Source organism: Astatotilapia calliptera, chromosome 22 (genome assembly GCF_964374335.1).
Source record: "Astatotilapia calliptera chromosome 22, fAstCal68.1, whole genome shotgun sequence".
In the NCBI taxonomy this organism is placed as follows: domain Eukaryota; kingdom Metazoa; phylum Chordata; class Actinopteri; order Cichliformes; family Cichlidae; genus Astatotilapia; species Astatotilapia calliptera.
In genome coordinates, this window is record NC_137442.1 from 31904780 (window position 1) to 31925348 (window position 20569).

General features: G+C 40.7%; 2 protein-coding genes across 2 annotated transcripts in view; both read left to right on the plus strand.

Annotated features, from left to right (window-relative positions):
• The window catches only part of fndc5b (fibronectin type III domain containing 5b), a 40364-nt gene that overhangs the window by 12342 nt on the left and 7453 nt on the right, over positions 1-20569 (plus strand). The window contains exons 4-6 of the mRNA XM_026156444.2: positions 6510-6599; positions 15949-16141; positions 19551-19901. Of these exons, the coding sequence (XP_026012229.1) occupies positions 6510-6599; positions 15949-16088 (230 nt within the window). The 3' untranslated portion in view covers positions 16089-16141; positions 19551-19901. The remainder of the gene's footprint in view (positions 1-6509; positions 6600-15948; positions 16142-19550; positions 19902-20569) is intronic.
• On the plus strand, positions 13305-15517 carry LOC145423479 (E3 SUMO-protein ligase ZBED1-like). The gene is made up of 2 exons (XM_080296038.1): positions 13305-14545; positions 14709-15517. Exons 1-2 carry the CDS (start codon positions 13479-13481, stop codon positions 15382-15384), a joined length of 1743 nt encoding a protein of 580 aa, XP_080152164.1. The 5' UTR covers positions 13305-13478; the 3' UTR covers positions 15385-15517.

The window sequence follows — 20569 nt, forward strand, 5'->3', positions numbered from 1 at the left end:
AACACTGAACTGGAGCTGGAGACAAAACACTGGCAACACGGAGGCAAAACACACAGCTTGTTGAGGGTACGACGCAACACTGACTCAGAGAAACACAGGGACTAAATACACTGGGAAGTAACGAGGAGAATGAGACACAGAAGGAGAGCACAGCTGGGGGAAATTAGAACTGACGAGACAAGCAAATCAGGACACATTCACATAAGACACGGACCTTCAAAGTAAAACAGGAAGGATCACACAGAGACGCGAACTTGACACAGTGGAGACAGCAACTAAGAAACACAGAGACATAAACCATAAGGCAGAGGACTCTAAGAACCGAGAGACACAGAGGGGAACTCAAACATGCAGACACAGACTTACACAGAACAGAGGGGACACAGAGAAACGAGAAGGGCAAGGGATCGAAACTAGAAACCATAGAATAACTCACACCAAGTACAATAATACAAAAATCACAAAGAACTAAAACGCTGGGTCAGGAGACCCAGGACCCTGACATTAATAATATCCTGTATATAAAAGATGGACATCGTAACATCACCCATTGGTGTATGGACTCTTTCTTTTTTAGACTCAAGTCATTTTTGAATTCTTGGCCTTTTTTTGAGCTGCAAGTGACCAAAGTTTAAAGACAGGCTGTGCAGCCTTAGTTAGTTATTAGGTAACAATATCTAACGAGCAAAGTGTCCTGTGATTAGATATTCGCTAACTCTTGTTAACTACAGCTGGGCGATATAAGATTTTTTCATATCACGATATGTTTTTTTCATTTCAGGCGATAACTATATCTATCACGGTATAAGCCAAATAACTATATTTGTAAGATTTAAATGTGCCGTTGCTCACAAGTAAAATGTGAAATAATCAGCAGCTTGTTTTTATTTAAATATTTATTTCCCATAATAAGTTCAACAGGGTAGATGTACTTAAGGAACATGAGACTTTTTCAGATAAATAAAGGCAAATATTGCAAACTACACAAAAGGCAGCCGCTAAAGCGTTTAAGTTTCAAAATAGAACAAACGAAACAGACTAAATTGTCAATTCCACTTAGAAACAAAATATTAATTCTAAAAATAAATCTTAGTTTGTTTTACAGAAGAACAGACAAAATTGACTAACTTTTGTCAATATCAAATAAACTGAGAACTAAAAGGAAATTCTCAATCTCTCCTTGTTGTATAGCTTAGCTTTTCAAACAGTTTTAACAGTTACTTTAGTCTGACAAAAGCCTAATGACGAATTAGCGCTTCCAGTCAGAGACCGAGGCTACGTCCACACGTACACGGGTATTTTTGAAAACGGAGATTTTCCGTTTTCGTTTTAAAAAATAATCCCGTCCACACATAAAGGCAGAAATGAAGGAAAACGCTGCTATGAACATGACAAAGTAGCAGGTGGCGCTAGATTCCTAACCGTGTAGAAATGTTGGCCAATCAGAAGTCTAGAAGCCTCGGTGGGAAAAAGTAAACAAAGCTGGGGCATAGAAGCAGAAAGAAAGAAAGTGTACTTTATTGGTCCCCGTGGGGAAAATCCCTCTCTGCATTTAACCCATTCACTCAGTGAAGCAGTGGGCAGCCACTGGGCGCCCGGGGAGCAGTGTGTAGGGACGGTACCTTGCTCAGGGGTACCTCAGGGTAGTTGTTCAGGGGAATCGAACCCCCGACCTTCCGATCATGGGGCCACCACTCTACCTACTGAGCTATCCCTGCCCTGAACCGAGTCGTATGTGTGGAGGGACAGTAACTGTGTGTATATGTAAGCATTTAAACACTGCAGAGAGTAGAATTAACGGTAACAGTATTGTAGAAATTCATTTCACCGAAACAATAACGTGGTGCACAGTGTGACGTCAAAAAATGCGCACAGCTTTGACGCTGCGTTTTCTCCGTTTTTCTAGTCCACACGTAAATGCAAAAACGGAGTTTTCAAAAATATCCACCCTGGCCGGAGTTTTTAAAAATCTTCGTTTTCAGTGACCAAAAACGGCGTTTACGTGTGGACGAAAGGTGCAAACGCATAGAAAACTCTGCGTTTTCAAAAATACCCGGGTACGTGTGGACGTAGCGCATGCACCAGTTTATTGTATTTCCAGACTTGCTTTCGGCACAATTTACAGTGCGCGCTACTCTGTTTTTTGTCAGACTTGAAATAGCCGAAATACCTTCACACTACGGAACTTCTATGGCTCTTCAGTTCGACAATCTCTCCGGCATTGGAACCATCATCTGTTTTCTCTTCGGTAACCTTCGGTCACACTCGGTTGATTTTTCTAGTCGGCACACTCATTTCCTCCATTACCCGGGCGGTACGGTGGCTGGCTGCTTCCCAAACAAATACACATGTGCGGCTTGGCACTTGTGCTGTACGTAACAAGTCATGTGACGTGACGCTGCGGCTGTGATTGGTTCGGCTCTGCGCTACTTAATTTGGATTGGCTGTTCTTTTTTTCTTTTCTTTAAGAGGACAAGAGCGGCGAGGTCTATCGCAATAGTTAAATTTTTCTATCGAGAAAAAGTTATATCGCGATACATATCGTTATCGTTCTATTGCCCAGCTCTATTGTTAACATATGAATACATAAAAATAGAGAAAAAATGCAAAAATTTCAGTCACTAAAAGTGGTCCACAGACGTCTTGGATGATCTGTTAGTAAAGTTAACCAAGACATGTTATTAGTCATATTAAAAATACTTTGAATTCTCTTGAATTAGCTGACCTGTCACTCAAAGCACGCGTGGCCCTACTAATGCATAAATTTGAGCCTTAAGCCTAATAAAGTTTTATACCCTGTGCCGTTGCCTTGAAGAGAAAATTACCCAAAGAAACTGAAACAATGTTTTATACTTGGCTGATAAAATGCTTATTTTGGTTTTTAAGTTCAAGAGAAATTGGCTTGCTTTTAGAGTCTGCCACAAGTGGCCATCCAAGGAACTGCATTTTTTTGCACTGTGTTGGGCCTCGTTTTATTACTAAAGTCTGGCACTTAGCTTAAATAAGTACATAATTAAAAGAAAAGAAAAAAGATCTAAACTAAAATTTTCATAATCTAACTGATTTCACGCCGTTTTAGCATAAAGAGACACTCAAAGCTTGGCAAAACAATCTGATAATCAAAAGGTTAAGGTTGGTAAACCCTCTTTGGACAATTACTGTTTTGAATAGAGTTTTAATTGTTGGTCATAGTGACAAAGATTATGGACTAAATTTAGGGATTTCTCAGAATGGCTACGGCTAATGTCTTCAGCCTTGTTAAAAAATCGAGGTTACAAATCTTAATGGCGATGAACATTTTTGTTATGTTTCAGTGTACGTGAGGTCATGTGTGGCGATGTGTAGCACGAAAGTTTGTCTTGATGTTTAGGGGCTTTGACTTTGATGGAAGTTTCTTGTCTGCCTATAGTGTCCTGCATGTGTGTGTGTTGGTGGAAGCGTTCATTAGCTGCCCTGATTAAATCTCCCAGCCATTACTGCTCTGCTCCCCTTCTAAGCGGGTATTAATCAGCCTGACAGGATTTAGTATCTGTAGGTGCAAAGCAACACAACAGGAAGCCTGCTTGGGTTTCTCTCTGTTCTTCTTCTTCTCTCGTGGAAGTTTTGAATGCACTGACATTTTTTATGTAGCAAAATCTTTTAATTCAATTTAACTTTTCAATTTCAGTTCATTTCAGTGTTATTTATACAGCGTCGAATCACAACAACCACCACCTCAAGGTTCTTTATATTGTAAGGTAGAACCTAAAATGTAATTGTAATGTGTTCTTTTTATGTTGTTTATTACATTTTATAGGCTGCTGAAAAAGCCAAAGGTTTAGTAAATAAATCTTTTTCAGCAGTCTGATTACTGTCAGAACTGTTTTTACATTTAATTTATCTCTGAAATTGTGCTGAGCACCATGTTGCTCTGCAGCAGCAGATTGCTCTGTAACACAGCTGCACTCATTCATGCAGTCTGGAAGCTTCCCACTAAAACCAGTGCCTTCCCATTTAAACTGCAGCAGGTTTGGACTTTTGCCTCAAAATAGAATTTTGAAGTTTTGACTTGACAAAATGATCAATAATATTTTTTTTCTCTTAATGCAGCCAGAATATGTAGTTTCACATGAACGCTACATTCTGTATTTTCTTTGAATATTTTGATCCTACATACAACGGCATTAAGCTAATGCAGAAATTCCACAAACTGCATTTCCTTGAATGCTCAGTTGAGGCTAGCTCCCAAAACAGATTGATAGCTAAAGGCTCTCTTATTAAAATAACCTGCAGAAACAAACATGTTTACATACTGGTATAAAAACCAGTTTGGGTTTTCATAGTTCATTTGTTTAGGGCCTAAGAACTGCATTTTCATGGGCGTGGCCAAGCTAACTCAGGCTGCGAGGAGCATTCCTGCCTTTTGGAAAAATATGCAACTTCTTTTAACCATCTAAAAAATAATGTGGCTTTCTATTAGGGGTAGGGGGAGATATTGATACAGCACAGTATGGCGATAGTTTGTTTGGTGATATTGTATCACTACAGAAAACTAAATATCAGTATTTTATTAGGTAATTCAAATATTCTGGGAACACTATGAACAAGAAGGCTCATCTCATTCACCAGCATTCTGAGATAATGTTAGCCGAGCAAACTTGAATTAAATCTGCTCACCTGCAAAACCATCCAACACAGAATCCGAACGAGGTTGTAGGGACTGACTTCACTCATTGATGTTAAAATCAATCCATAACATTTATGTGAAGTGGGGGGGTTTTCACAGATTATTGGTTGATATTCTGTCTCTCTCCATTAGATTTAAACTTTTGTAAAAATGTAGAGACTGTTTTTTTGTAATTGAGCAAACTTACAAATTCAGCAGTGGATCAAAATTAAAAAATGTTCCCACTCAGTCACAGACTGATATCTGACTGACTTATAACAGCATTTGGCAGGTTTTAGTAGAAGAAAAAACTGAAATGAAATAACTTTATCTTATTGGATAAAACAGAAACTGAAAAAGTTTGACTTCATTTACATAATTTGCAGCTGAAAAACATGATAAATTGCAATACTCAGCATATTGCAAAATTCTTAAATAATGTCATATTTTGAGTACTTTGATAATACTTTTTGTGTACTTAACTGTACTAACAGCCTTTCTAAGAAGTCAAAGTTCTAGTTGTGCTGAGTGAAGCTGTATTCATTTGTATGCTACATACCATTAATTAGCAGGTATTTCCTGTAGCCATTAATCTGAAGTAGAGAGCTTACGCCTGACTCTTCATGTCTCAAGGGGCTCGATGGCTGATGCTAATGTTACCAACACTTGCCAAGGGAGCAACCTCAAGGCTGCCGAGTGTTCAGCTCGTCTGTTGGCTGATATCTCCACACCTCTCCTCGTAGCTTTGGGTCTGCCCTCGCAACATAAACATATAATCTGCTCCTAGCAACTTATTAGAGTATAACCTTTCCTCTGCGCAACCCTAGGGACTTAGTTTGAGCTTAGAGGGATCACCATGGAAACAGCAGAGTTTTGAGCAAGCCAGAACACAGAAGTGTCAAAATCATCATCCCCGACTCCAAACGGCAAAACGGTGACCTGAAGAGACCACAAGTGGGGATGAAACGCACCCCTTCCTTAGAGGCCACAGCTGCACTTACCTGTCATAGTTTGAAATTTAAAAAAAAAATAGCGGACAGCTGTGAGCAAATCGAAGACTTCCCAGTAAATAACTAAATTGCAATAAAAGTGATGCTCGTCCTTAAACACGTTCAGATGGTAGCCTGTTTGATGAATTGCTGGTTCTGTCACGTTTTATCACTTCAAAGTGTAATAGAAATCAAACATATCAGTGTCTTGTATTGTCAGCAACGGCTGGTCCATTTGGTTTTATTGCACCGAGGTTTTCTTTGCTGTCAGCTCCATAAAGAGTACTGTACACCTTTAAGATCAGCCCCCTTCAACCAGTGTGTGGTCAGCACTTCCTTTGGGGATATGCACATCAACTTAGGATGCAAGCCCAGACAAAGTATTGACAGTGATGTCTTTATTCAGTTTTTTTTCATGTTTTTTACCCTTTAGATAACAGACTGACCCAGGGGAAGCAGGCTGGGGAAGAAGGTGGAGGAAGGAAGGCTGCTTGACTAAGGGTATATGGGAGGTAGCATAAGGCCTTGTGTTGGCAGCAGGGAGGAAGCGGTTGTAGTCCAAACTGTGTTCAAACCTTTAACCCACTGATTGGTTTTAAGCTGCGGCTGCCAGAGTGCTGTCAGCAAGAGGAACACAGTGAGTGATGGGGTAGGGATCCTGCTTACTCTGTCTCTGCGGACCTCTGCTCTCACTTAGCTTTAATTACACTGACCAGAGTGGGGAATTTACACCAGTCAGCCTCTCTGCTCTCTTGTCACCCTGCTTGATTCTTTTATCTTTCCCTGCAGATTTTCAGAGTATGTGGGGCGATGAATCGCAGCATCCTCACCGACGCTCTGTTGACTGTGCTCACGTTTCTGTGTTCTCTCTCCAGACGAGGTGACGATGGAGGAGGTCGGCGATGCTGCCCAGCTGAGGGCGGGAGAACTCATCATCATCGTAGTGGTGCTCGTCATGTGGGCAGGTAATATTTCTGTTCAGTGATGCACATTTGTCACCACGGACCTCGTAGGAATCCACTGTCTTTGGGCAAATGTTCCTGTTAAGAGAAACAGTGGCTGCGGTATCATCCCTCTGTAATGAGTGCCAGACGCCTGCAGGGCCTTCGAGATGATGTAAAGATAGCTAGTGTGAATTTGGGCGGCAACGCATCAAATCCAAGTCTCAGTTTGATAAACTCATCAACAGGAAACAACTGCAAAAAATAAGCTAAAGGCTTATCAGCAGACAAGCAGCTCTTATAGGAAAATGCGTATCGAAGATGTGTTTATGTAAAGCAACATACATACTTCCTTTATTATGTTATAAATGGTGCTGGTACATAGCAAGTCTCCTGTTATTATCAAACCTGACTGCTTCCTTAATATTCCCATGACATGGATAATGCACGTAAGATGGACGGTACTTATTTATGGTACCTTTCTATTCAGTAAGTGTTTCTTATTACAAGTCTCAATCATTTAAACACAAATTCACACACATTCAATTCAATTCAATTTTATTTATACAGCGCCAAATCACAACAACAGCCACCTCAAGGTGCTTTATATTGTACAGTAGACCCTACGATAATAGATACAGAGAAAAACCCAACAAGCATATGACCCCCTATGAGCAAGCACATTGGCGATAGTGGGAAAGAAAAACTTCCTTTTAGCAGGAAGAAACATCCGGCAAAACCAGGCTCAGGAAGGGGCGGGGCCATCTGCTGCAACCACTGGGGAGTAGTGATGGGATTTCCGGCTCTTTTTAGAGAATCGGCTCTTTCGGCTCTGCTCACTAAAAAGAGCCGACTCTTTTGGCTCCCAACCTGCTCTTCAGGTTGTTTTGTTGTTTTAATTAATTTATTATTAACGACAATATAAAATTATACACAAAAGGAATTACTAATGCAAAAAATGTGGTTTTATTTACACTCAACAAAAATATAAACGCAACACCTTTGTTACTGCTCCCATTCCCCATGGGATGGACGTAGAGACCTAAAATTCATTCCAGATACACAATATAACTATCCCTCCCAAACAGTGGTCACAAATCAGTCCAAATGTGTGGTAGTGGGCACATCTGCTATATTGAGATAATCCATCCCACCTCACAGGTGTGCCACATCAGGATGCTGATCTGACATCATGAGTAGTGCACAGGTGTACCTCAGACTGCCCACAACAAAAGGCCACCCTGGAATGTGCAGTTTTTTGCGCTATTGGGGGTCTGGGGACCCAGAACCGGTCAGTATCTGGTGTGACCACCATTTGCCTCATGCAGTACAACACATCGTCGCATGGAGTCTATCAGATTGTCAATTGTGGCCTGTGGAATGTTGGTCCACTCCACTTCAATGGCTGTGCGAGGTTGTTGGATATTCGTGGGAACTGGTACACGCTGTCGTATACGCCGGTCAAGCACATCCCGAACATGCTCAATGGGTGACATGTCCGGTGAGTATGCTGGCCATGCAAGAACTGGGACATTCTCAGCTGCCATCTGCCCTGAACAATGTGAACCATGATTCATCCGTGAAGCGCACACCTCTCCAACGTGCCAGACGCCATCGAATGTGAGCATTTGCCCACACAAGTCTGTTACGGCGACGAGCTGGAGTCAGGTCAAGACCCCGATGAGGACGACGGGCATGCAGTTGAGCGTCCCTGAGACGGTTTCTGACAGTTTGTGCAGAAATTGTTTGGTTGTGCAAACCAATTGTTCCAGCAGCTGTCTGGGTGGCTGGTCTCAGACGATCTTGGAGGTGAACCTGCTGGAGGTGGAGGTCCTGGGCTGGTGTGGTTACACGAGGTCTGCGGTTGTGAGGCCGGTTGGATGTGCTGCCATATTCTCTGAAACGCCTGTGGTGACGGCTTGTGGTTGAGAAATGAACATTCAATGCACGGGCGACAGATCTGGTTGACATTCCTGCTGTCAGCATGCCAATTGCACGCTCCCTCATTGCTTGTGGCATCTGTGGCATTTTGCTGTGAGACAAAACTGCACATTCCAGGGTGGCCTTTTGTTGTGGGCAGTCTGAGGTACACCTGTGCACTACTCATGATGTCAGATCAGCATCCTGATGTGGCACACCTGTGAGGTGGGATGGATTATCTCAATATAGCAGATGTGCCCACTACCACACATTTGGACTGATTTGTGACCACTGTTTGGGAGGGATGGTTATATTGTGTATCTGGAATGAATTTTAGGTCTCTACGTCCATCCCATGGGGAATGGGAGCAGTAACAAAGGTGTTGCGTTTATATTTTTGTTGAGTGTATATATGTTTATATATATATATATATATGGCCCCTTGAGACAAAGCACGTACAAACTCCAAAACACATTTCTAGCGTTAACTGAACTTCCAAAACAGAGCTACCTAGATCACTTAAATTACACAATTGAAAGCATATGTGTATTGTTTGTGTATTTATACACAAGCACTCATATATATATTCAAATAATTCAAAAAAATGTTCATTTACCTGTTACTACCACACACCAAATCCGGTCGTTGGTACTTCCTGGCTTGTGTAGCCACTAGGTAACAAAAGCTTTTACGTGTTTTGGAGTTTTTACGTGTTTTGAAAGCAAAGCACAAGGCTCGCGTGCAGAGTGAAGAGAGTGCGAAAGTGCGAGAGAGAGGGTGAGAGAAAGGAGCCAATAAGGAGTCGGCTCACGTCGTTCTCTTCAAAGAGTCGGCTCTAAGAGCCGTTTCGTTTGCAACCGACACATCACTACTGTGGAGAGACCGGTCTCCCCAACCAGTCACTGTATTCCAGTGGATACAATGGTGTGTGTCAGGATTTATTACTGGATACGTTGGCACGAGGACTGTAGGAGTCAGGGATTGATTTCTAGCAATCTATAACCACCCGTCTGTAAAACATTGTCCAGTAACAAGACTAAACTTACAGCCCTGCTAGCAGCTCTGTGATGATGCTAACCTTAATGCTGCTTCAAGCTAAATGCTAACATTAGGATTCTACCATATTTACCATTTTCTCCATTTTGTTTTGACCTTGCTTCTATGCTAAATGCTAAATGTAAAGCACTGATGGTTCTGCTAGATTACATGTCAAAAGATCTTTGACATTGTGACGGTGAGACAGTTTGCTTGAAATCAGTTGAAATCATCATGTGAGAAGGAAAATTCTGTTTGTCAACTAAACCTTAAGAAAGGTTCATCTTGGAACCATGAGTACGAGGGTTGCGTCAGGAAGGATATCCTCCATAAAGCCCTGTCAAATCAAACATCTGGATCAGTCTGCTGCGGTGAGCCATTGGAAAGATAAGGGAAATAATAATAATGACTAAAAACATCAATGTGTTGCTAGTTTGACTCTGGAAACTCTGGAATAGCCGGTTGTAGTTAGGTAGAGCAACTCAGATCATAACCTCAACAGGAAATTACACAGCTGACATCTTTCTTCTCTTTACTCTCAGACTGCAAGCTTACTTATGATCCCTGCAGGCTTAGTCTGCTAGGCATTCCCATGATGCATTGAGTATTTCTTATTCACTCTTTTTTACTTTCCTGGTGTTTTTATCACTCATTTTAATTCATTTTCATCTCTGGCTCTCTTGCATGTGTGCATTTTCCCCCTCACCCCACTGGTCACTACTGGGGTTTCTTCCTGTTAAAAGGGAGTTTTTCCTTCTCACTGTCACAGAGTGCTTTCTCATATGGGGATCATCTGATTGTTGGGGGTTTCCTCTTTAATATTTGTAGGATCTTTATCTTACATTAAAAAAGTGCTTTGAGGTGACAGCTGTTGCCATTCAGCACTGTATGAATTGAATGGATTTGAATATCTGTCTTCTGCAAACAATCTGTAATCTGTGTGCAACTCTCCACTCAGTGTCAGAACCAAAAAATAAATATATAAATAAAACTCATCCTGTTATCACTATTGAGCAGAGTTACATAAACTAGTGTAATGTATCTGTCTGTTAAAGGGGCAAAGATTCATCCTCTGGGGATTACCCACACAGTCCCATAAACCAGCGGTCCCCAACCTCTGGGCCACGGACCGTACTGGTCTGTGAGAGTTGAGGCTCGAGTGTGAAATTTATGGTTTTCAGGGTTTTTCATCGTTAACTCGGTTTCCCTGGTTCTTTTCCTGTGTTGTAATTGTGCGTCTTATATTGAAAGAAATATTTACGCGTTACCATAGCAACCAGAGCGCATTAAGGGGCAGAGAGGAGGATGTTACTCTCAATATTGTTGGTGCATTTCAGGAGGACGCTGCTAATAAAGTTACACAATTACACAGTGAATTTGTGTTTATTATTATATTTACAAAATACCACAGTTTTTGTCTCGGTCATATCATTTTATTTAGTTGTATTTATCCGCAACACCGGTCCGTGAAAATATATCTGACATCAAACTGGTCCATGGACCAAAAAAGGTTGTGGACCGCTGACATATACGACCATAGTCAGTTGTACTTCCTACCAGCTGCAGAAACTCTGACTCATTCTTTATAGCGAGCTGTTGCTCAATAACAGAGGACTTTACATTGAAATGAATTTTATATCACAGTTCACTTTTTCACTCAAGGTTAAGTGCTTTGCTGTGGAAAAAGTAGACTAAATTACACATCCACATACAAGAATTGTTACTTCTTCTTCTAGTTATTAGTTGTATGATGCGTCTCAACACTGTTTCACACATGCAGCTATAAATATCGCTTCCTAACCCACTTCACCAAGTGCAATGATATACAAATATGGCCCAAATACTGTATAAGGTATATACAGTACACACAGTACTCTGCAGGAGACCTGGATCTCCACTGCCTATTAGCCGTGAGAGGACATGAGACGTGGATTCAAAGACAGTTGGGAGATAGAAAAGAGAGAAAAACTGAGTCAATCGAGTTTTGAGAAAAGAGGAAAAAAAGAAAAAACGAGGGCATAGTGAAAAAAAACTGAAAGTGAAGGAGGCGAATTATGTTTTTCACTTTTTAATTGGGCGTGTGGGGAATGCTTGGGGGATATCACAGCAAGATATCCCATCTCACTCTTTGGTATTGCAGTGATCAGATGAGCGGAGGCTGACATAAGCAGAACCACTGAGGCTGGAGCCCATTCAGGCCTGGATTGCACCCTCCACGTGCTCCCCCACCTTCATGAATTATTCCCTTTCTCCTTTTCTCCGCGCTTGTTCGCTATCTGCCGTCGCATCTGTAACTCCTCTGCCATGTTTTTAATCTCCCTGACTTGAAGGCAAGCTCCATGTGGCTATCTCAACATCACTTTCATATCACCATCTGCTCATTTCACGCTGCCTGTGTCTCTGTTTCTCTCAGCCCCATTTGAATGGCTTTATTGACACATCAGTAGCATGTATCATATCTTGCAGCTGCTGAAAGAAAAATATTTTCATGTTTTCACGTTTTGGTTTAAATCGGGCTATTTTATCAGCTTGTCAGCAAAGTTTCTAACAAACTGTTTTACAAGAGGTGATCAATGTCTAACTGAGTGACTAAAACAAGACTTTTTCTGTCTTATAACTATTTATCTGTTACTTAATTACTTTGGTGTAGTATGAATGGTCTTTATCAGTAGGAAAAGCACTAAACGTATTAAAATACATTTTAAAAGTCCAACATTTACACTCTCCGTCACATTTTCTAAAGCTGTCCAGTGGGCCAGATTGGAGTCTTTGCTGGGCTGACGTCTGACACCCTTTCGCAGTCTTTATCATCAGGGATAATATTAAATGACCCAATATGAATTGTAGCACTGAAGTTTTTCTCAGCATTAGCCAGTGGAGCTGTGTTTGCCATATAACAAGAATAAGGCTCTTAATGTATCTACAGCAGAAACAGGAGTCAAGAGTAATACAAGGGAATGTGCTCATTTAAAAAATAAAAATAAAAAGCTGTAGCTCTTTCAGATTAATTTCATCTATTATGGCGAGAAGCAAGTGTGGAAAAGCATGAAATAATACCATGCTGGATTGATTGGAAGGAGGATGTTCTTGGACAAGAAATCAGGCAACACACAGAGTAATGTATTTTTTTCTGCTCTTTGCACCTTTCTGGTTAACATCCAGATTCACATTTAGAAATGATTGCCTGGTGTTCATGCCTCTCTGAATGTGGTAAGCACGAGAGGCGCCGTAGCCTACAGCTTCCTAGTGCTGTTATTAGCGTCTTCTGCCACTAAAGTATAGCAGACCCATGGGACGCTCCCCTAAGTATGCAGAACATTTCATTGCAGTGCATTTTAAACCTCTTATGGAAAAGGCAGAGAACTTCATGGAGTTATGATTTTACATGCACCCACCTGCCTAAGACTTTGTGGCATCCATATAAAGCAGCAGTGGGGGTTTTTTTTATTACAAAAATATGATTTGAATTATGAGATCGCACTGCCACTCAATAATTTTTGGCAAACAAAATGTGTAAAGTGATCTCCCTCAGTCCCACAGCATCTCCTCCTTTCATCCAGATCCAGTTTTGCTTTCTCTTGTTGCTAATGTTTTGGGTTTTTCTCCCTCCAAATTTGGGTTATATTTAACTACGTTCATAAACTTTGTTAAGTGTATGAAAAATTAGATTTGGTTATGTATAGATACTAAATATATATATATATTAGTGCTGTCAAAATTATCGCGTTAATTGTTAAGATCAACGCGAAATGTTTAATGCATTAAAAAAATTTAACACTGATTTTGTTTTTTTATTAATTTCCTGTAATCTAAGACCTTTAAATTCATGAGCACCTCTGGAGGAGGGGGCAACAGTGTGCTATGCTGGCGTTTGGCCTGACAGAAATTATTAGAAGAAGAAGTGACACCATGCTACTATCTAGCTAACACTAGCTAACACACGCAAGCATGGACGAGGGCGGACTTTTGGGTGGAAAGTTTCTCTTTAAGAAGTTGCCTGATGGCTTGTTGGACAAAACGAGAGTAATATGCACAATTTGCAAAGCTGAATTCAAGTACCACAGAAGCAGTTCATCACTGGCGTATCACCTGAGAGCAAAACACCCAACTGAATCCACCTCTACGGGACCTCGCCAGTCTACGCTTCAGGAGTATGGTGCTTGTGGACGAATAACAAAAAATGTGAGAGAAAAGGTAACCAATTCCTTGGTTGTTTGGATAGCTAAAAACTGCCGACCAGTTAGCATAGTAGAAGATGATGGACTGAGAGAAGTCATTCGTGCTGCATCAGGAGATGTGTGTTACAATCTGCCCTCGAGAGGAACCATTGTGTCGAGACTGCACACTTTGTATGGGGACCAGAGGGCTCAGCAGTCCAGCAAGCTTGTGCAAGTAAGGAATGTCGCTCTCACCGGAGACCACTGGACTTCGGTGAACAACGATAATTACTTGGGGGTCATGGCGCATTTTATTGATAACGACTGGACTATGCAATCGTTTGCACTAACAGTGAGTAAAACTGAAGAGAGACACTATGCTGAGGCGTGTGCTGACCATTTTCTGAATGTTGCAAACGAATGGAAAATCAAGGACAAGGTAACCACGCTTGGCACCGACAGTGCTCGTAACATGGTTGCAGCCGCCAGACTACTTCCATTTGAACACATGCCCTGCATGGCCCACATTCTGCAAAGAACGGTCACAGTTTCTCTTAATGACAGCGCATTTGAAAGGGCTCTGGCCAAATGTCGCAAGATTGTTGGACATTTTAAGCATAGTCCAGCAAACGCTCAGGAATTAAAGGCACAGCAAGCTGCACATGGACATCAAACAGAACCGCTTGTTCAGGACGTTCCAACAAGATGGAACTCCACCCTAGAGATGATCAAGCGGATCCAGAGAAACAAATTTGGGCTGACCACCATCCTGACTCAACAAAACAGCAAGGTGACTATGTTGACTGACCAGGAGCTTGACAGACTGCAAAAGCTGGAGGAACTACTGGAACCTTGCAGGTAAATCATTTTGTTTCTCATGATTGTGTGTCTATCTTTGCATTCTAGCTTTGTTTTCAAGTATGTTCTCCACCTCCACCTCTCTGTGTATTTTCATATGTGGTATTTATGTTTGTCTCTGTGTGATTAATAGAAAAATACAGACTTGATCTTTCTATTGCAGATATGTTACCGAACTGCTGGGAGGAGAGCGGTATGTCTCTTGTTCCATGGTGTTGCCAGCCTTGTGTCATTTGTTCAGGATTATGGAGCCCTCAGATGATGACCCAGTCTACGTTTTGAGGTTTAAGAAGATTTTTACCACAGACCTAGCTCAGCGGAGGGACAGCAGCAATCTCACATGGCTGAAGATCGCTACTGCCCTTGATCCCAGGTTTAAAGACCTTAAATGCCTTTCCAAAGATGAAAGAAGAGAGGTGTGGGCATCAGTACATGACCTTCTGATGTCAGAGACGGATGCACACCAACCATCTGCTCAGACAACAGAGGAACCCTCACCAAAGAAGAGCAAGATGTCCATCTGCTTGCTGGGTTCTCCTGATTCAGATACAGAGGAAGAGGAAGATGCTATAGACTGCTGTCTGAATCTGTACAAAGCAGAGCCCAAAATTGACATAGGAGAGTGTCCACTACAGTGGTGGTTAAAGAGAGAAGGAGCACATGCCAGGCTGGCACCTATTGCACGCAAGTACCTGTCAACCCCTGCAACCACAGTGCCTTGTGAGAGATTATTCTCACTCTCAGGTCACATCATTCAAAAGAAGCGTGCTTCTTTGTCATCAGACAATGTAAACAGAATAGTCTGCCTCAGTAACTGGCTGAGTGCAAAGAAGGACTAATCCAGATTGCTCCTTTGAAGTGAAAAATGTTCAACATTCTGGGTTTTCAGCCGTGTCTTTTTGTGTTTTAAATACTGAGTTTTGTGCACCCTTTATTGTTATGATATTCACTTTAACCTGTAGGCCTGGGTTCAGTCACTGTTGATGGCCTTAAAGGTTTTATGTAAGTTTTCACTGTGTTAAAGATTGATGAAAACCATTAAAATTCTCTTTGAATTTCAGCATACATTCTTTGTGTTTATTCTGCATTTACTTCATTGTGTTGCATAAATGTCTGTTACAATCTTAAAATATAAAGAATGAAAAAATGTAATTGGAGCCAGGCTATTAATAAAGTAATTGAGATTAATCGCAATTAATAACAGAAAATTGTGAGATTAGTTAGTTATTTTTTTTTAATCTATTGACAGCACTAATATATATATATATATATATATATATATATATATATATATATATATATATATACACACACACACACACACACACACGTAAGGTATAAAATCATATAAATGTTACTGCTATTATTTTACCAGAAAATTACGATGTACATTTGTCTCTCAGGTGTGATCGCCCTGTTTTGTCGTCAGTATGACATCATTAAGGATAACGAGCCCAACAACAACAAGGACAAAGCCAAGAACTCCTCAGAGTGCAGTACCCCAGAGCACCCGCAGGGGGGGTTACTGCGAAGCAATGTCTAAGATCAGCCCTGCGTCACCTTCTGCAATAACCAACTCCTTAAACCTCAGGACAGGTGAGAGACTAGAATTTTTTTTTACTATTATCTGCAAACGATCCCATCGTACGTCATACCTCAGGGATAGCTCAGTAGGTAGAGTGGTGGCCCCATGATCGGAAGGTCGGGGGTTCAACTCCACTGAATGGCTACCCCGAGGTACCCCTGAGCAAGGTACCGTCCCTACACACTGCTCCCCGGGCGCTGCATTGGTGGCTGCCCACTGCTTCACTGGGTGAATGGGTTAAATGCAGAAGAACTATTTCCCTATGGGGACTAACACATACACACATTATATTATTATATATATTATTACATACCTCAGAAATACCCGTCTTATTGTGTTTTTATGATGCATTTATGTCTTTTTGAGGCAGCAACCTTAATTAAGTTACGATATCAATGTTTTCTCTTTGACTGACCATTTATTGATCCCCTTTGCTGATGTGTCATTGTATCATTGTGTTTTATTTTGGTTGTGGGCGTAGATGGTATGTAAAGATGGATGTAGTCACTGCAGCAGGTAGATCCTGACTGAGTTATCAGGAAGCTGATATTAGCGAACGGTCAATCAGTTGAAACAAACCTTTGGAACAACAAACCTAAAGAGACACTTAAAATCACCTTTACCCAGATGAACATGGATCGTTTTCAATGAGCAAACAGAGAAAATGTGAAAGCTAAAGCTAAGCTATTCAAAATTTGCTAGCCACAAGCTATCAGCCTCAGTATGAGCAAAGAATAAGATAGAGTGGTTTATAAACATACTGGAAAATGTAACCTTACATTTTTTTTAGTTATATGAATCTGTTGCAGCTGCTTGCTTTGGTAAGGTAAAACATATCAGATGAAGGCAGATGTGCAGCAACTCATTTTCAGCTAATAATTCCAATAGCAGAGCACTTTGTCTTCAGGTCTTTGGTAAGAGAAGGTCCAGTAAAAAATGTAATAATTTATTCTTTTTGCATCAGAGAAAAGTTCATTTTAAAAAAAAATCGGAAAAGTAGAAACAGCCTTTGATCATTTTATGAGTGATGTTGCATAGCTTGTCCGCTAAAGGGAGCTCTGCAACTTCCCTGTCGGCTGTTTGGAAAGCCACAAACAACAACCAACTAACCTGATCAGAGTCAAGAACGACGTAAATTAGTAAAAATAGAACAACGCATTATAATTTTTTAAAAAGTTGTTTATGTTTTATGTGTCTGAAAGGAAAAAAATAGCCAATATATAATAATATTGGGCTTTTAAAATCACCAAATATTGGTGTTGTTATCGGTCTTGCAAATCCCATATCCTTCAGGCTCTAGTGACATCAATCACCAATGTTGGGCAAGTTACTTTGAAAAAGTAATTAATTATAGTTACTAGTTACTTCTTCAAAAAAGTAACTGAGTTAGTAACTGAGTTGCACGATTCTAAAAGTAATCAATTACTTGAAAAGTAACTAATGCGTTACTTTAGAAAAAAATGTAACCCTCTGGGGTGCAGGGTGTAATTGGCCATTTTTAACTACTTTTGATTTTCCCTCCACATTTCACCTTTAAAAACTATTTACTTTGCCTTGCTTGGCATCATTCTTTTCAGCACAACCTCACGTGTCTGAATTTACAGTCATGTTTTCATTTTGACATACTGTATTAACACAATTGTTCTAAAATCAGACAAAAAAAACATAAAATCCGAGTAGAAAAAGTTATATGTTCTATCGTAACAACAACAAACATGTTTATTGAATCATATTTCATAACTTCCATCCATCCATCCTCATCCTCTGCATTACTGCAGCTGCAGCCCTGATCCGTCTGTCGATCTCCGGCTCCCTTCTCCCATCACTCGCGAACAAGACCCCGAGATACTTGAACTCCTCCACTTGGGGCAGAAACTCATCCCCGACCCGGAGTGGGCACTCCACCCTTTCATAACTTTAAATGCAAATATAAATTGTCAATTTTAAAAATCATGTAGAGAAGTTTTGCAAACAACAAAGTTATTTGCAGCTATTTACCCTTTACCCCTTCTTTAAATAACCATTTCAAACTATTTACATAACAATCAGCTGTTCTGCATTAAATAAGATGCCACACAAATTATTTGTGCCACTCCAAAAAACTCATTTTCTCTGTCCCCTATAAAGGAGAACATCACAGCCTGATACTTGCAGGCCTGACAGCAGCAGGTGTATCACGCCTCTTGTTTTCATTCAGCAGTCGCGTCATTGTTGTGACACACAACGCAAAACTATCCACAACACTACACACTAACTACACAAGACAACACATTAACTACACACTACAAAAACGCTAAACGTTACAAATCTCTTTTTCTGCTTTCTATCTCTCTCTCTCTCTCTCTCTCACTCCTAAAACTTCCACCTCTTCCTAAACAACCAAATGTCATGTTACCATATCATCTTTTGATTGGTCAACATGGTGCCAATCAGGAACCATGCCCGTTCCACCAACACGAATGGGCTGTTTTTTGTTTTGTTTTGTTTCTTGTTTTTTTGCTCATAAGCAGAGAGTGCTTGTTAGCACTGTACTTAAACAGTAAATGTGACGAAATTATTGAGGAAAAAACCCTGCGTATATATTGTTTATCATGACTCTGGTTTATCAGCACAATTTAAAAACTGTTTGTTGTTGCTTTGTCTTTAAGTGGTCATGTAATTGGCTTACCACGACTACTTTATTCTTCCTCAGCGAAACAGCAGCACTCATGTGATTGTTTTGCCCCTTTAGCTCCAGGTGTTGTGCCAAAAAGTGATTACCGTCCGCGGGAGCGCGCGCAGCTGCTTAAAGCTGTTGCGCCCAGATTACTTACGTAGACAGCTACTTAAGATGCGGTAAGCTGAACACAGCTTCAGCCGTCTGTTTGTTGGGAAATAGTAACGCGACCGCACCGCATTTTCTTGTTAGTAACGGTAACAGCGTTGTAACAATAGAAATAGTAATTAGTTAGATTACTCGTTACTGATAAAATTAATGCCGTTAGTAACACCGTTACTTGTTATTATTCCCATCACTGTCAATCACTAAGAAGCAAGGCTGCTTTATGAAGCCATCGACACGCTTTTGCTGTGGTCTGACTGAGAGACAAGGCCATACTGGACTTTTATCAGTTGGCGACTTGTCAGTAAAAAACACAGGCTTACTCTAAACTCATACCCTGCTTTTTTAGTGGTTATGGGGACAGTTATTTAAAAAAAACAAGATCGTGCTCTATTCAGCAAAATCCAAAACTAGTGATTAAGACCATAAACTCATTAACTAATTGGTGACTTGGGTCATATTGCAAGCGAGCAAAAAGCAAATTTTGAGTGCAATTATCCACACAAGAAAGTACATTTTGAAAATGGCACAAAACAAACATCATCCAGACTAATCTTCAGCCTTTTGGTGTTTAAGTAAAATGACTCTGTTTCTTTCAGATCCTGAAACCAACGGAAAGCCATTCTCAGAAAATATACTCAAGAACAGATAATCCATTACAGAAACTCTTCTTGACACAATGGAGAGCTCTGCAGCTACAACAGGCACAAATGTGAACTTGCAAAATGAAAAGCTGCAAAACAGTGAAAGAGGAAACACCAGATGATAAAACTCCTTTCACTTTTGTAGCAACCCAAAAATGGATCGCGGCTGATGCAGACACGAGATATTAAATGGCTGTCGGTCAAGCTCTTCTTGACGAGAACTGCTTAACCCGTATGTTCCAGTTACTCCACATCGGTGGCATCCAATCCCAGGAGTGGATCATTAAACATGAATGTCAGCTTCAGGTTTGTATCATCGGTCAGAGATGGCAGAAGTGCAGACTGCCACACACGAATAGCTGGTCCAGGAACCAGTCGGCACACAACAAAACAAGCTAAAGACTTTCTCTTTTTCTATGTCTGTCCATCTGCATCACCTCCTTTCTGTCTTTATAACAGCCCTCTGTGTAGCAGCTCATCTCTCTCCCTGTCTCTCTGTGTCAATGTCTCAATGATAAGCACATTGCTGTTTGGTGCTTCTCCTGTCGTGATTGTTTTAGCCCTTACAATCCCAGTCCTGATTATGGAATGATTATATTGTTGGGTCGGAAGTATTAAAAAACGCACAGTTATTTGTTTTTAAGGTTAGATTTAGGAGTTTTCCTTCTCGCTTAAAGGGACTCTTAAGTCCAGCTTGTTAATTTGGGGATAAAAGATCAGGACAACGTGAAAAACCATGCATGTGCACAGTTGCAGCCAATTTGTTACCACTTTGATTGACTGACGATGACTGAAAACCTGGATAGTGATATAATCTATGTGCTACTAAGTGTATTTTTCAGTTGTTACAATAACTAAAAATACAACTTAAACATGTGTCATTATCTTTAATACTCTTGACAGTTGAACAGTTCAAATTCATATTCATGTCTAATGTAACAACCAAACTAATCAGTTTTATGTGGCCCAACAAC